The 17,500-nt window shown below is 45.3% G+C and overlaps 2 protein-coding genes across 2 annotated transcripts in view; one reads left to right on the top strand and one right to left on the bottom strand.

Moving 5' to 3' along the window:
• The window catches only part of LOC135531140 (MYCBP-associated protein-like), a 44,521-nt gene extending 34,562 nt beyond the window's left edge, over positions 1 to 9,959 (bottom strand). The window contains 10 exon segments of the mRNA XM_064959254.1: positions 2,041 to 2,159; positions 2,552 to 2,702; positions 2,774 to 2,889; positions 3,200 to 3,365; positions 5,255 to 5,322; positions 5,325 to 5,360; positions 6,338 to 6,500; positions 7,844 to 7,968; positions 8,789 to 8,908; positions 9,473 to 9,959. Coding sequence (XP_064815326.1) covers positions 2,041 to 2,159; positions 2,552 to 2,702; positions 2,774 to 2,889; positions 3,200 to 3,365; positions 5,255 to 5,322; positions 5,325 to 5,360; positions 6,338 to 6,500; positions 7,844 to 7,968; positions 8,789 to 8,908; positions 9,473 to 9,539 — 1,131 coding nt within the window. The 5' untranslated portion in view covers positions 9,540 to 9,959.
• A 552-nt stretch (positions 9,960 to 10,511) lies between these two features.
• Positions 10,512 to 12,401, top strand: LOC135531137 (GTP-binding protein Rhes-like). The gene is made up of 2 exons (XM_064959248.1): positions 10,512 to 11,266; positions 11,647 to 12,401. The coding sequence occupies exons 1-2, from the start codon at positions 10,621 to 10,623 to the stop codon at positions 12,183 to 12,185; spliced, it is 1,185 nt and encodes a 394-aa protein (XP_064815320.1). The 5' UTR covers positions 10,512 to 10,620; the 3' UTR covers positions 12,186 to 12,401.
• Positions 12,402 to 17,500: the final 5,099 nt, after the last annotated feature.

Genomic DNA, 17,500 nt, shown 5'->3' with positions numbered 1-17,500 from the left:
TATTGTGGAGTGAGGTAGACAGTAGTGAGTGAGGTATAGAGTATTGTGGAGTGAGGTAGACAGTATTGTGGAGTGAGGTAGACAGGATTGTGGAGTGAGGTAGACAGTATTGTGGAGTGAGGTAGACAGTATTTTGCAGTGAGGTAAACAGTATTGTGGAGTGAGGTAGACAGTATTGTGGAGTGAGGTAGACAGTATTGTGGAGTGAGGTAGACAGTATTGTGGAGTGAGGTAGACAGGCTTGTGGAGTGAGGTATAGAGTATTGTGGAGTGAGGTAGACAGTATTGTGGAGTGAGGTAGACAGTATTGTGGAGTGAGGTAGACAGTATTGTGGAGTGAGGTAGACAGTATTTTGCAGTGAGGTAAACAGTATTGTGGAGTGAGGTAGACAGTATTGTGGAGTGAGGTAGACAGTATTGTGGAGTGAGGTAGACAGTACTGTGGAGTGAGGTATAGAGTATTGTGGAGTGAGGTAGACAGTATTGTGGAGTGAGGTAGACAGTATTGTGGAGTGAGGTAGACAGTATTGTGGAGTGAGGTAGACAGGATTGTGGAGTGAGGTAGACAGTATTGTGGAGTGAGGTAGACAGTATTTTGCAGTGAGGTAAACAGTATTGTGGAGTGAGGTAGACAGTATTGTGGAGTGAGGTAGACAGTATTGTGGAGTGAGGTAGACAGTATTGTGGAGTGAGGTAGACAGGCTTGTGGAGTGAGGTATAGAGTATTGTGGAGTGAGGTAGACAGTATTGTGGAGTGAGGTAGACAGTATTGTGGAGTGAGGTAGACAGTATTGTGGAGTGAGGTAGACAGTATTTTGCAGTGAGGTAAACAGTATTGTGGAGTGAGGTAGACAGTATTGTGGAGTGAGGTAGACAGTATTGTGGAGTGAGGTAGACAGTACTGTGGAGTGAGGTATAGAGTATTGTGGAGTGAGGTAGACAGTATTGTGGAGTGAGGTAGACAGTATTGTGGAGTGAGGTAGACAGTATTGTGGAGTGAGGTAGACAGTATTGTGGAGTGAGGTAGACAGTATTTTGCAGTGAGGTAGACAGTATTGTGGAGTGAGGTAGACAGTATTGTGGAGTGAGGTAGACAGTATTGTGGAGTGAGGTAGACAGTATTTTGCAGTGAGGTAAACAGTATTGTGGAGTGAGGTAGACAGTATTGTGGAGTGAGGTAGACAGTATTGTGGAGTGAGGTAGACAGTATTGTGGAGTGAGGTAGACAGTATTGTGGAGTGAGGTAGACAGTATTGTGGAGTGAGGTAGACAGTATTTTGGAGTGAGGTAGACAGTATTGTGGAGTGAGGTAGACAGTATTGTGGAGTGAGGTAGACAGTATTGTGGAGTGAGGTAGACAGTATTGTGGAGTGAGGTAGACAGTATTGTGGAGTGAGGTAGACAGTATTGTGGAGTGGGGTAGACAGTATTGTGGAGTGGGGTAGACAGTATTGTGGAGTGGGGTAGACAGTATTGTGGAGTGAGGTAGACAGTATTGTGGAGTGAGGTAGACAGTAGTATGGAGTGAGGTGGAGTGTATTTAATGTTTTAGAGTTGTCGTAGCGTAGTGAAGTCAAAGTTCTGTGGTAGATGTGTGTGTGACAGTAGTATGGAGTGAGGTGGAGTGTATTTAATGTTTTAGAGTTGTCGTAGCGTAGTGAAGTCAAAGTTCTGTGGTAGATGTGTGTGTGACAGTAGTATGGAGTGAGGTAGAGTGTATTTAATGTTTTAGAGTTGTCGTAGCGTAGTGAAGTCAAAGTTCTGTGGTAGATGTGTGTGTGTCCATGTCCCCAGGCAAACCTTATTCCTTACCTTAACCATTCAGAAGGAATGACTCAACTTAACCGTACAAAGAGCTGTTTATCCCCCTGTGGACAAACGTGAAATTCTGTGCGTGTGTGTGTCATGTGGCGCCGTGCCGTGTGTTTTGTGTTGTGTTGTGTTGTGTTGTGTTGTGTTGTGTTGTGTTGTGTTGTGTGTGTGTGTGTGTTGTGTGTGTGTGTGTGTGTTGTGTGTGTTGTGTGTGTGTGTGAGTCTTACAGGCTGGTTGAAGTCCAGGTCTTTGAGAACATCTCTGAGCTCATGTCGTCGGTGCTGCAGGTAGAGACTCTGGTCCCAGGTCCTGCTGGCTGAACCACATGTCTCTGGGAGAACATTACCTACAGCACACAATGAGGGGTTCTTCATTTTAGGAACTATCTGTGTGTGTGTGTGGCTGTGTGGCTGTGTGTCTGTGTGTGTGTGTGTGTGTGTGTGTGTGTGGCTGTGTGTGTGTGTGTGTGTGTGTGTGTGTGTGTGTGTGTGTGTGTGTGTGTGTGTGTGTGTGTGTGTGTGTGTGTGTGTGTCTGTGTGTGTGTGTGGCTGTGTGTGTGTGTGTGTGTGTGTGTGGCTGTGTGTGTGTGTGTGTGTGTGTGGCTGTGTGTGTGTGTGGCTGTGTGTGTGTGTGTGTGTGTGTGTGTGTGTGTGTGTGTGTGTGTGTGTGTGTGTGTGTGTGTGTGTGTGTGTGTGTGTGTGTGTGTGTGTGTGTGTGTGTGTGTGTGTGTGTATTTACCTGACTCCATGCGGATGCTGTGTGGCTGTGCGATGTGTGTGACAGGTTCCTGCTGTCCTCTCTGTGTCTGAGACAGGGTGGCTGAGATACCACTCAGCTCATCACCAAACCTCTGAGGGAGGCTCCAGAACTCACTGCCTACACGGTAACCCTGGCAACACACACAGGTTAGTTCTAATTGGCTAGAGTAGCAACAGACACCCCCCTCCAGGTGACTCCTACCTGTCCGGAGTGTATGGCTGGCAGGCCTCGGGTGATCAGTTCTCTCTGCTCCTGAGTCTCTCTGAAACGGTTGGACTGGTTCATCAACAGCCTCTCTACTGGCTTCTGGAGCAGGTCTAGATAGATAGATAGAAAGATAGATAGAGAGAGAGAGAGAGAGAGAGAGAGAGAGAGAGAGAGAGAGAGAGAGAGAGAGAGAGAGAAGGGAGAAAAGAGAGAGAGAGAGAGAGAGAGAGAGAGAGAGAGAGAGAGAGAGAGAGAGAGAGAGAGAGAGAGAGAGAGAGAGAGAGAGAGAGAGAGAGAGAGAGAGAGAGAGAGAGAGAGAGAGAGAGAGAGAGAGAAAAAAGAGAGAGAGAGAAAGAGGGAGAATGGTAGTTGATGGTAGTTGTAGTCCTTATGTGGTAGTTGTAGTTCTGGTAGACCTACTGGCGATAAGGTCCTGCTGGTGTCGTCTCTGGGTCATGTGTGTGTGCCAGTGCTGCAGGGCGTGGCTCTGGACGTCTCTCTGACCCCTGGGGACTGGAGGGGGTCTCTCTGCACCCCTCGACACCTGGGAGACGGCTCTCTGAGGGGCTGGCACCCTCCTCACCAGCTGGAAAGATAGAGACAATTTCCTGGGTAAAACATTCCACTATAAAAGTGAAGGTGTAAACTTGGCAGTAGAAAATCTTAACAGTATATTTGACCTCTCAGCTTCCCTATCAAATCTAAACATCTCAAATAGAAAACCGAACAAAATGAACAACAATGACAAATGGTTTGATGAAGAATGCAAAAATCTAAGAAAGAAATTGAGAAACCTGTCCAACCAAAAACATAGAGACCGGGAAAACCTGAGTCTTCGCCTTCACTATGGTGAATCACTAAAACAATACAGAAATACACTACGGAAAAAGAAGGAACAGCACGTCAGAAATCAGCTCAATGTAATTGAAGAATCTATAGACTCTAACCACTTCTGGGAAAATTGGAGAACACTAAACAAACACAAAGAATTATCTATCCAAAATGGAGATGTATGGGTAAACCACTTCTCCAATCTTTTTGGCTCAATAACAAAGAATAAAGAGCAAAAACATATACATGATCAAATACAAATCTTAGAATCAACTATTAAAGACTACCAGAACCCACTGGATTCTCCAATTACATTGAATGAGGTACAGGACAAAATAAAAACCCTCCAACCCAAAAGGCCTGTGGTGTTGATGGTAAACCAGTTATGCATTAGGGGGCGCTATTAAAAAAAAAAGTTACCGTTATAAACAAGATATTTTGTCACGAAAAGATGCTTGACTATGCATATAATTGACAGCTTTGGAAAGAAAACATATATATATATATATATAATATGACACTTGTAATGTCTTTATTGTTTTGAAACTTCTGTATGTGTAATGTTTACTGTTAAGCCAAAGAACACCATCCCAACCGTGAAGCACGGGGGTGGCAGCATCATGTTGTCGGGGTGCTTTGCTGCAGGAGGGACTGGTGCACTTCACAAAATAGATGGCATCATGAGGAAAGAAAATTATGTGGATATATTGAAGCAACATCTCAAGACATCAGCCAGGAAGTTAAACCTTGGTCGCAAATGAGTCTTCCAAATGGACAATGACCCTAAGCATACTTCCAAAGTTGTGGCAAAATCGCATTAAGGACAACAAAGTCAAGGTATTGGAGTGGCCATCACAAAGCCCTGACCTCAATCCCATAGAACATTTGTGGGCAGAACTGAAAAAGCGTGTGCGAGCAAGGAGGCCTACAAACCTGACTCAGTTACACCAGCTCTGTCAGGAGGAACGGGCCAGAATTTACCCAACTTATTGTGTGAAGCTTGTGGAAGGCTACCCGAAACATTTGACCCAAGTGAAACAATTTAAAGGCAATGCTACCAAATACTAATTGAGTGTATGTAAAACGTCTGACCCACTGGGAATATGATGAAAGAAATAAAAGCTGAAATAAATCATTCTCTCTACTATTATTCTGACATTTCACATTCTTAAAAATGTCAGGAATTGTGAAAAACAGAGTTTAAATGTATTTGGTTAAGGTGTTTGTAAACTTCAAACTTCAACTGTACATTCCTCCTACAGATAACCATTAACGTATGGTGTAGAAAATAGACTATGGTAACTCCATATCTCAATAGGATACCTGATAATTAACAATATTTTAAGTATAGAGTCAGAACCCATCAGAGATAGATAGATAGATAGATAGATAGATAGATAGATAGATAGATAGATAGATAGATAGATAGATAGATAGATAGATAGATAGATAGATAGATAGATAGATAGATAGATAGATAGATAGATAGATAGATAGATAGATAGATAGATAGATAGATAGATAGATAGATAGATAGATAGATAGATAGAGAAACATTGTCATTGTAACACTGATTGAAGAGCATTATAACCAAAACCATTATTTTTGTTAGAAGGTATTTTCAAACATGGTATCTTCTCTCACCTCAGTCTCTCCCCTGGCCTGCATCTCTGTCCTGAAGGCCTCCAGACTACCCAGAATGCTGTGGGGAGGACCATCCCCTGGGCATCGAAGCGAGGTCCCCCCGGTCCTGACAAAACCACACTACAACATCACCTCTCCATTAACTAAACACTATTCAAATACTTAAATACTTGATTAATCCCACGGGGGCCATTATGTAGGCAGGAGAGTAGATATACAACATAGAAGAGCACCAGCTGAGGGGGAGGACGGCTCATAATAATGGCTGGAATGGAGTCAATGGAATGGCATCAACCACATCTTTTATATGTTTGGTGTGTGTGTACGTGCAAGCGGTCAGACAAGTGAAAATTACGGTTTGTAATGAAGACTTTAAGCTCTTAAAGTCTCTAAGTCTCTCAATTCAAAAATAAGTGTCACTACTTTGCCCCTTGATAACCAGCGCACCTCTGTATGTTGTAAAAGCGTTACATGGTCGCTGCCCATACTATTGCATAATGCAGAAAATACACAAGAGTTCAGGGGCTTTATTTTAACAAAGTTAACCATTTTCACTGTCGTGTCCAAAACGTCTTTCAAGCTGTCAGGCATTCCCTTGGCAGCAAGATCCTCTTGGTGGATGCTGCAGTGTACCCAAGTAGCATCGGGAGCAACTGATGACACCTGCGTTACCACTCCACTATGTCTTCTTGTCATAGCTCTTGCACCATCAGTACAGATACCAACATGAGCAGCAGCTACGTGTCCTGTTTGTCTCCACCACTGGTCACAGACACCTGGTCCTGAACGGCTATAGTTGCAGGCTTTTGCACCAGCCCAGCTCTAAAACACACCTGATTGAACTAATCACGGGCTTGAGAATCCCACACACCTGATTGAACTAATCACGGGCTTGAGAATCCCACACACCTGATTGAACTAATCACGGGCTTGAGAATCCCACACACCTGATTGAACTAATCACGGGCTTGAGAATCCCACACTCTCTAGGACCAGGAATTCTACGTCACAGTGACCACAACCGTGATACACCCCACCTGTACTTCACACCTCTGGCCAGAAGGGGCAGTGTAGTCAGCTCACCTGTGTAGTCCAGTGGCTGTGTGCTGGTGTCCTGGGCCAGGGGGCGGGCCACCGCTACCCTCAACCCCTTTCTGATGTCATCAGGTGGGCGGGTCTTACGCACCAGCACGCGGGTCACAGCTGCAGGTTTCTGGGGTTCTTTAGGGGGCTGGGGCACCCGCAACTATGGACGTACACACAAACACACACACACACACACACACAAAAGGATGGCAGGTAGCCTGGCAGTTAGAGGGTTGGGACTGTCACTATAAAGTTGCTACTTCGAAACCTCGAGCCGGAAAGGTGGATAAATCTGCCCAGCTAATCTCCACCAGGAACTGCTCCCCCGGCACCTCTCTGATTCAGAGGGTTAAATGAGGAAAACACATTTTGGTTGAATGCATTCAGTTGTGCCACTGACTACGTATCCCGTTACTATTAGGTATGCATACACACACCTTACACACACACACACCTTACATACACACACACCTTACATACACACACACCTTACATACACACACACCTTACATACACACACACCTTACGTACACACACACCTTGCATACACACACCTTACATACACACACACCTTACGTACACACACCCACCTTACGTACACACACACCTTACGTACACACACACCCACACACACCTTACATACACACACACCCACACACACCTTACGTACACACACCCACACACACCTTACGTACACACACACCCACACACACACCTTACATACACACACACCCACACACACCTTACGTACACACACACCCACACACACACCTTACGTACACACACACCCACCCACACACACCTTACATACACACACACCCACACACACCTTACATACACACACACCTTACGTACACACACACACCCACACACCCCTTACGTACACACACACCCACACACACCTTACATACACACACACCCACACACACCTTACATACACACACACCCACACACACCTTACGTACACACACACACACACACACCCACACACACCTTACGTACACACACACCCACACACACCCAAACAGCCCAAACATCTACCTCTTTCCCTACTGTATTTATTTTATTTATTTTGCTCCTTTGCACCCCATTATTTTTATTTCTACTTTGCACATTCTTCCACTGCAAATCTACCATTCCAGTGTTTTACTTGCTATATTGTATTTACTTTGCCACCATGGCCTTTTTTTGCCTTTACCTCCCTTATCTCACCTCATTTTCTCACATTGTATATAGACTTGTTTATACTGTATTATTGACTGTATGTTTGTTTTACTCCATGTGTAACTCTGTGTCGTTGTATGTGTCGAACTGCTTTGCTTTATCTTGGCCAGGTCGCAATTGTAAATGAGAACTTGTTCTCAACTAGCCTACCTGGTTAAATAAAGGTTAAATAAAAAATAAAAAAAACACCCACACACACAAACATACACACACACATTATGTACACACACATACACACATGCGCACACACAAAAATTATGTACACATGCACACACACACCTTCTCCAGGTCCTCAGGTCTGATGGCCAGGGCCTGGATGTCCTCTCCTTTAAGAGTGGGGCTCTGAGGCTGCTCTTCACTCAGACACGAGGAGAAATCCTCTGACACTTTCAGACGTTTCTTCTCTGGAGACGAGAGGACAGGATGAGGACAGGAGAGAACCAACTGTTTCATTCCAAGCATATGGGGCCAACATGGCACCTGTTCAAATTCTGAATAATAAACCAAGCTTCCCCATTTCTGAGTGTATTTCTTTTGGCTTGCACTCACATGGGGAAAACCAAGTTTCCTGGGATGACACACACAGCCAACTACTGAACCAACAGCATCAAGCTTAACAATCACCTACTCATAGACCAGGCTACATCTGAACTACTGAACCAACAGCATCTGACTTTACAAACACTAACCCATAGACCAGGCTACATCTGAACTACTGAACCAACAGCATCTGACTTTACAAACACTAACCGATAGACCAGGCTACATCTGAAATGTAGACCGTGATTTGCTGCTAGCAAAGCTATTGTTACATCACTCACTGACCTCCTTGACCTTGAGAGAAAGAGTGGAGCAGAATATTCATACACACACACACACAGTTATGCAATTCTATTCATCTTCAGCTAATCTTTTGAGTCTGTCCCTGGTTACCATGACCACCAAACAACCCACAGCTCATCTTTTGAGTTTGTCCCTGGTTACCATGACCAGCACACAACCCACCGCTCATATTTTGAGTCTGTCCCTGGTTACCATGACCACCACACAACCCACCGCTCATCTTTTGAGTCGGTCGTTGGTTACCATGACCACCACACAACTTTTGCTTCTCTACCTTTTGCTTTTCTATCTTTTTCTACCCCTCCCCTTGCGGAGAGTGAGGGAAGGCCACCTGTTCTGAGACTCAGTACATTCTGTGTGGTTGTCAGGGGAGGGTAGCACCTTGCGGAGAGTGAGGGTAGGCCACCTGTTGAGGCTCAGTACATTCTGTGTGGTTGTCAGGGGAGGGTAGCACCTTGCGGAGAGTGAGGGAAGGCCACCTGTTCTGAGGCTCAGTACATTCTGTGTGGTTGTCAGGGGAGGGTAGCACCTTGCGGAGAGTGAGGGAAGGCCACAGAAGGGATAAAAGAAAAAACTGCAGGAGTCTCATCCTTCATAGTGGGTGTCCTTGGCACACAATGGAAGGCAACGGGGACACTGAGGCTCCACATGCACTCGCTTTTGTGGCTGCATCCTCATTATGTACACACACACACCAGCGTTCACACAAAAATAAACACACACACACAGATAAACACACACACACATAACGACAGAGCCCCACGCAAACAAATACACACCTATGCCTCGAGAATGTCTCTTTTTTTTCACTGTGTCCTTGGTGGTCTTGTTCCTATCTCTCTTCTTTCTCCCTCTCTTTTATTTTAATTATATTTCACACTTATTTTACCAGGTAAGTTGACCAAATTCCCCCCCGGGCCTGCTATACACACACGTATGGACTAACGTTAACAAACAGAGAGAGGAAGAGCGGGAGGGGTCAGGAGGATAATGTTAAGTGTGTGTGTGTTTAGTTAGCTAGCTAATAGTATAACAGCTATGTTAGCTAGCTATATTCTTACATACCTGGCGGGGTCCGAGGTCTCGCCTCCTTTTTGGGAGTTTTTCCAGTGGATTTGCCTAAACTTGCCATGTCAATGCTTAGGCTAGCTAAGGTAACGTTAGTTAGTTGTAGCCTAGCTAGTTAGTCAACTAGGCAGCTGAGCAAGTTGTTTTAGCTAAAGTAAATTGATGTCACGCAGGGAGACAAGAAAGTTACAATTGTACCTAAACAGTGAGATTTATACAATGTATACAAAAGCAACTTCTTCGTTGAGTAAATTTTTGATAGCTAGCATCTAGCCTTGTCATTCGTGTCTTTCTCCCCGCTGCCTCACGGTACCCATGGCAACGGACGCTTGGCTGCTGTTAAAGGGATGCTCACTTTCTGTCGGACAACAATTAAATCCAACAGCGCCGAATGAGAATTTCCGATGCTCTCATGTTTTGTTCCTCAATACATTAGGTCTTTATTTGTTGGAATATTTAATCCCAAAATTTAACGAAAAGGAAAGAAAATGTAATTGATCTCGCCAATAGTGAATAGGCTTGTAAGGCTTATTTCAGCTCATACAAAAAGGCTAAAGGCCAGATGTGTCACAGTGTGCCAGCAGTTGGTAAACACATACATATGGCTTCTTTGTATGTTGATATTTAATTAAAGAACACCAGATCATCACAATCTCCCATAGCCTCAATTTATCCAACCACCACAGCGTTCGCAAAACCCTCAGAGTGCCTGTCTTGGCGGTCCACATTGCAGTAGAACTGGCCGCTTCCATTGTTCCATAATCGCCGAACACTCCGTGTCCTCCAGGAGAACATAACAATCTCTCCGCTTCTGTCAATCAGCAGTTCTGGCAACTAGCTGTTGAGAGAGACGAGCAGATGACCCATGCCGTGTGACGCGGACGAGCCAGGCGCGTGCATGGGTATAAAAACAACACCAAAATGCATCTGTTTCTGTACCACCCAGACTAGATGTGCGCAAACACACAGGTGTCACGAGGACCACATGTAGTGTCCAAACCTCACAGGTTGGAATATTACAGGATCCACCCGGGCATCCACACTGCCCTACAGGTTGGAATATTACAGGATCCACCCAGGCATCCACACTGCCCTACATGCTATTACAGGCTACATTTTACATACCGCTTAAGTGAGACAACATTATGGAGGTAAAAGGTAACCCATCCACTTGCTCACCGACCACCACAACCAACATGCCCGTCGCCCATCAGCGGGCTGAACCTTCTCAGTTCCCCGGGACCAGAGCCCTGAGCCCCGGCTCCTCCAAGGTCCTGCTGGCATACAAAAACGTAACCCAGCACCTGAACTCACCGGGGCTCAAAGCCAGCATGGGTTTCCTTAAAATGGTCACGTCTCAGTGGAAGCACCAGGAAAAGAAGGGGAGGTTGGTGCGGTCCCAAAGCACAGCTAGCTGGCTTCCACCTCCCTCCGATGGCCACTCTTGCAAGAGGTCGCCACTGGACCAGCTATCTGCTCTGGTTCTCCAGGGGCAGATTCGGTTCGGCGAGGACGACCCAAGACTCGCCCAGGACTCTCCGCAGGACCCGCTGAGCTCCACCAAGCCGCAGAACTGCAGGCGCATCGTGGTTCTGGGTGCGCCCCGGGTGGGCAAGACTTCAATCTTGCGACGGTACCTCTGGGACGGCTTCGTGGAGGAGTACCAGCCCACCTCCGAGGATTTCCTCCGGAAAATGTTCCACATCCGCGGGGAGACGTATCAGATCGACGTACTTGACGCCTCCGGAGAGAGGAGCTTCCCGGCGAAACGCAGGCTCTCCATACTAACCGGTGCGTAACGGGGATGTAGGCAATAACGGGAGTCCTTATCATGGTCTCTATGTTGGAGCGTGCTGGAGGTGCCTCAACAGTTGTTATCGCAGTGTTAAAGATGTAAATGCTTACAAATGAATAAGTCTCTCTCTCCGCGTAGATGTGGTGTGCGTAAAAGTGGACATGCTTGCTTTATAAACGATGAGAGAGAATATAAATGTGTATATGGACGTATAAGTTATGGATAGAATAGAATATAGAATATAATAAAACATAATATAATATAATATTTATCCCAGAATGAACTTCAGTTCAAATTGCTAATGAGAATATGACAATGTCGGCGATAATGAAAATATAGGCTATAATATTTCGGTCTCCTCATGTGTTTTGTATAGGTGACATATTCCTTCTGGTCTTCACCCTGGACGACCGGAGCTCGTTCGAGGAGGTGTGTGCCCTGCGCACTGAGATCCTCGCGGCCAAAACCAAGCTCCTCAAGCCCACCAGGCCGGGCCAGAGCGCACGGGTCCCCACGGTAGTCTGCGCTAACAAGGTGGACTTGTCCCCAGCGGAGAGAGTACTTTCCCGGGCAGAGGTGCTCCGAGCCCTCGGTGAGGACTGCGCCTACTTCGAGACCTCCGCCAAAGACCGCACTAATCTGGAGGAGGTATTCGAGGCTCTGGCTAAACGGGGCGGGTTGCCAACGGAAACTAGTCCGTCGCAGCACCGCAAAGTTTCGATTCGGTCGTACCAGGCGCTGAAAGAGTGCAGAGCGGCCGGGAGAGGGAGCCAGGCCACGGGTTGTAAGGCTCCGTGTGGGGCGCTGTATCCGCTCGCTCGACGGCCGAGTTTCAGCACAGATCTCCGTCAAGTCCTCGGCCCCGACTCCACACGGAAGCCGGGCAAGCCGCTGGAGAAGTGTCAGATTCAGTGAAGGAGCCAAAGACAGACTGGACTGGTTTATAAGGGTGTGTGGAGCGAGGAAAAACAATCATGTTTGATTTCCACAAATGCATTCTGCTAAATGTAGATATGACTGTGAATAGTATTTGCACCAGGGACTTGAACACTACTAATAGCCTACCAAATGTGCAGAAGTTGTGCAATTGGTCTCAATCTAATGTGAAATATATATTTTTGAAATGAATAAAAAAACATTTTTGACCATGTATTATAGTGTGCGTCTCCGTTAGGGGCGGAAGAGGAGAGAGTGGGAGTAAGAGGACATTGAGTCAGGGACTTGACTTCATTGACTTTATTGCATAACACATTTCATGAGTCCTACAGACAGAAATAGAGAGCAAGAGAAAGAGAGAGAGAGAGTGTGTGTGTGTGTGTGTGTGTGTGTGTGTGTGTGTGTGTGTGTGTGTGTGTGTGTGTGTGTGTGTGTGTGTGTGTGTGTGAGTGTGTGTGTGAGTGTGCGTGTGTGTGTGTGCTTGTGTGTGTGTGCGTCAGACAGAAAGGCAGAGAGAGCAGAGTCGTGATCAACCAGAGGGTTGTACTGTACTACCTAGCCTACACAACTCACTGTCTGCAGTGGGTTGTACTGTACTACCTAGCCTACACAAATCACTGTCTGCAGTGGGTTGTACTGTACTACCTAGCCTACACAAATCACTGTCTGCAGTGGGTTGTACAGTACTACCTAGCCTACACAAATCACTGTCTGCAATGGGTTGTACTGTACTACCTAGCCTACACAACTCACTGTCTGCAGTGGATTGTACTGTACTACCTAGCCTACACAACTCACTGTCTGCAGTGGGTTGTACTGTACTACCTAGCCTACACAACTCACTGTCTGCAGTGGGTTGTACTGTACTACCTAGCCTACACAAATCACTGTCTGCAGTGGGTTGTACTGTACTACCTAGCCTACACAACTCACTGTCTGCAGTGGGTTGTACTGTACTACCTAGCCTACACAACTCACTGTCTGCAGAGGGTTGTACTGTACTACCTAACCTACACAAATCACTGTCTGCAGTGGGTTGTACTGTACTACCTAGCCTACACAACTCACTGTCTGCAGTGGGTTGTACTGTACTACCTAGCCTACACAACTCACTGTCTGCAGTGGGTTGTACTGTACTACCTAGCCTACACAACTCACTGTCTGCAGTGGGTTGTACTGTACTACCTAGCCTACACAACTCACTGTCTGCAGTGGGTTGTACTGTACTACCTAGCCTACACAACTCACTGTCTGCAGTGGGTTGTACTGTACTACCTAGCCTACACAACTCACTGTCTGCAGTGGGTTGTACTGTACTACCTAGCCTACACAACTCACTGTCTGCAGTGGGTTGTACTGTACTACCTAGCCTACACAACACACTGTCTGCAGTGGGTTGTACTGTACTACCTAGCCTACACAACTCACTGTCTGCAGTGGGTTGTACTGTACTACCTAGCCTACACAACTCACTGTCTGCAGTGGGTTGTACTGTACTACCTAGCCTACACAACTCACTGTCTGCAGTGGGTTGTACTGTACTACCTAGCCTACACAATTCACTGTCTGCAGTGGGTTGTACTGTACTACCTAGCCTACACAACTCACTGTCTGCAGTGGGTTGTACTGTACTACCTAGCCTACACAACTCAGTGTCTGCAGTGGGTTGTACTGTACTACCTAGCCTACACAACTCACTGTCTGCAGTGGGTTGTACTGTACTACCTAGCCTACACAACTCACTGTCTGCAGTGGGTTGTACTGTACTACCTAGCCTACACAACTCACTGTCTGCAGTAGACTGGGCCGTTTCTGGTTGCTAAATCCTCTTTACATTCCGTCTATGAGTCAGATTTTTCACACACATACATCTGTAACTCCATACTATAGAGCCCTGTTCTATATATTCAGCATGATGATGATGATGATGATGATGTAATGATGATGAGGATGATGACAATGAGGATGAGGATATAATGATGATGAGGATGATGATAATGAGGATGAGGATGATTGTGGGGGATGATGAATATGATGATGACAAAGGTGACGATTAAGTTGTTGTTGATGATGATGAATAGGCGTAATGACACTGACAAAAGCGTCGTAGGATATTTTTTCAACCGCAATCAGTGCACCATTTTCCCATGAATGAGGGTGTGTGTGTGTCCTTTGTGAGAGTGTGTGTCTACTTGCAGGGCCGGTGACAGCCTTTCAACACAACAGAGGCTGCTGGGAGTTTCTGAGTTTCCATAAAACAACAGCTACTTGTTTTTCTGCTATTAGATTTCCACTCGTATAATCTCATAGCCTGGATATTTCCCTTTACCTGTGTGTGTGTGTGTGTGTGTGTGTGTGTGTGTGTGTGTGTGTGTGTGTGTGTGTGTGTGTGTGTGTGTGTGTGTGTGTGTGTGTGTGTGTGTGTGTGTGTGTGTGAGAATAGGTGTGTGTGTGTGTCCAAACTAGGTGTTATTATGGCTATTGTGTAGTGTAAATGGGATTCTTTATCCCCTAGTAAAAACATCATAACCTCTTTTCTCATAACCTGTATGATTCCTCTGGCTGTTCAACATGCTTAAAGGGGCAACCTGTGATTTGAAAAACGGATGGGTCTGGAGCAGTGTTACCACTTTACAAAGCTATGGATGCCAGGATTTACCATCCATGAGATAGTTATAACCGTAGAATTAGGAATTATAATTAATGAGGAACTAGAACCGGGAAGGGATATTTTTCCCATTTTGTCATGTGTCTGACGGTAAAACTCTGCCTACCCGGAAGGCACAGAGAGCAGATCAAGTGCACCCATAGGTCTACCGCTGGCCAATCAGATATCTAATTTATTTTATTTATTTATTTTTTACCTTTACTAGGCAAGTTAGTTAAGAAGAAATTCTAATTTTTAATGGCAGCCAAGGAACAGTGGGTTAACTGCCTGTTCAGGGGCAGAACGACAGATTTGTACCTTGTCAGCTTGGGGGTTTGAACTTGCAACCTTTTGGTTACTAGTCCAATGCTCTAACCACTAGACTACCCTGCTGCCCCTGTCTGAACAGCTTTCTCGAGCCGTGGACTGTAAAATAAAATAAGCCTTGAATGAACAGCAAAGCGGGTTCCGTGAAATAGCAAAACCTTTAAAACCATCACTAGAGAGAGACCCAAGGAATACAGCAAATAGTTGCTGTTTCTACGAGTAAATTAATGTTTAAGTTGTTATTCAGCACTGTCACTTTGTTCCACACTTTTCTAAGAGATAAAATATGCCTCTTCTCCGGTCCGTTCACTCAACCAGCACTGCAGCTGCAATGAATGACAATAGCAAAGTACCCTGAAAATCTTGCGTTATTTATTAGTGGCTTGAGTCTTTTTTAATATCAAGGAATATTTAACATTCTCCGGTCATAGGAGTAACAACATGAATTGGCGCATGAAATAATGCAGTGTGACTTGAATTATGACATCAGAACACAGGTATAAATACACAGGGGATAATGGGGAAGATGGGCGACACCTGGAGGGGGGTGGAGACAAGCACAAAGACAGGTGAAACAGATCAGGGTGTGACCTGAGTAAGTTTACCAACAAGAAGGACCGCTGCTCCACCTTCCTGTTCAAGTGAGCACAGCACAACAACAGTTAGTCCAAAAATATGTCTTGTATACTGGTGCATAAATGATGTAATATGCCAGGGAGATATGTATACTGTAGCTAAGAAAGTAATACTAAGTGTATGTTGTGTAGTAAGCTGTTAGTAGCCCATGTGTCTCACCCTAATAATTTGGTCCCTTTCCCCCTCAGAACTTAGCCTACTGTTCTGACTTGGTGGTGCACATGTAGCCTATAGCCTGTTTTAGAGAAATGTCATCATTGAAAATTGTAAAAGCTTTCATTGTCTGCATATACGCCCCCGGTATTTATCCTATGGTTCTGACTTGGTGTACAGGGAGAATACTGTAAGAGCAGCCCATGTGCTGAATCATGTCGCTGTACATTTCAATAGTACTGAACAAATAGTTATATTGAACATGTCCGTCCTAGCTCGCTCATTAATGTCTTGTTATGACTGGCCTCTTATCTGCTCATCGTTCCCTGATGCCATAGGTTGTACATCTCAATTGTTGTATTGCTTATATAGGTCTATCTCATTAGTATCTTATTCATCCTTTTAGGAAAGGTTAGAATGATTTCACTGTTTTGCTTACTTTGTGTATTATAATTAGCTCATGTTCTTTTCTCCACGAGGAGGGGATACTATATACTGTTGTTGGGTCTGGAACCATAAGGAGGGGATACTATATAATGTTGTTGGGTCTGGAACCATAAGGAGGGGATACTATATAATGTTGTTGGGTCTGGAACCATGAGGAGGGGATACTATATAATGTTGTTGGGTCTGTAACCATGAGGAGAGGATACTATATAATGTTGTTGGGTCTGTAACCATGAGGAGAGGATACTATATAATGTTGTTGGGTCTGGAACCATGAGGAGGGTCTGGAACCATGAGGAGGGTCTGGAACCATGAGGAGGGGATACTATATAATGTTGTTGGGTCTGGAACCATGAGGAGGGGATAATATATACTGTTGTTGGGTCTGGAACCATGAGGAGGGGATACTATATAATGATGTTGGGTCTGGAACCATGAGGAGAGGATACTATATAATGTTGTTGGGTCTGGAACCATGAGGAGAGGATACTATATACTGTTGTTGGGTCTGGAACCATGAGGAGGGGATACTATATAATGTTGTTGGGTCTGGAACCATGAGGAGGGGATACTATATAATGATGTTGGGTCTGGAACCATGAGGAGGGGATACTATATGATGTTGTTGGGTCTGGAACCATGAGGAGGGGATACTATATAATGATGTTGGGTCTGGAACCATGAGGAGGGGATACTATATGATGTTGTTGGGTCTGGAACCATGAGGAGGGGATACTATATAATGTTGTTGGGTCTGGAACCATGAGGAGGGGATAATATATACTGTTGTTGGGTCTGGAACCATGAGGAGGGGATACTATATACTTTTGTTGGGTCTGGAACCATGAGGAGGGGATACTATATAATGTTGTTGGGTCTGGAACCATGAGGAGGGGATACTATATAATGTTGTTGGGTCTGGAACCATAAGGAGGATACTATATAATGGTTGGGTCTGGAACCATGAGGAGGGGATACTATATACTGTTGTTGGGTCTGGAACCATGAGGAGGGGATACTATATAATGTTGTTGGGTCTGGAACCATGAGGAGGGGATACTATATAATGTTGTTGGGTCTGGAA

Source organism: Oncorhynchus masou, unplaced genomic scaffold (genome assembly GCF_036934945.1).
Source record: "Oncorhynchus masou masou isolate Uvic2021 unplaced genomic scaffold, UVic_Omas_1.1 unplaced_scaffold_1526, whole genome shotgun sequence".
NCBI classification, from domain to species: Eukaryota; Metazoa; Chordata; class Actinopteri; order Salmoniformes; family Salmonidae; genus Oncorhynchus; species Oncorhynchus masou.
The sequence above is the reverse complement of the archived record's forward strand: the minus strand, read 5'-3'. Positions and strand labels throughout refer to the sequence as shown.

Bases quoted from the DNA above. Each gene is read 5' to 3' on its own strand.
- LOC135531137 (XM_064959248.1), top strand. From the start codon at position 10,621: ATGGAGGTAAAAGGTAACCCATCCACTTGCTCACCGACCACCACAACC. The intron at 11,267-11,646 runs GTGCGTAACGGG...TGTTTTGTATAG, and splicing joins CAGGCTCTCCATACTAACCG to GTGACATATTCCTTCTGGTC.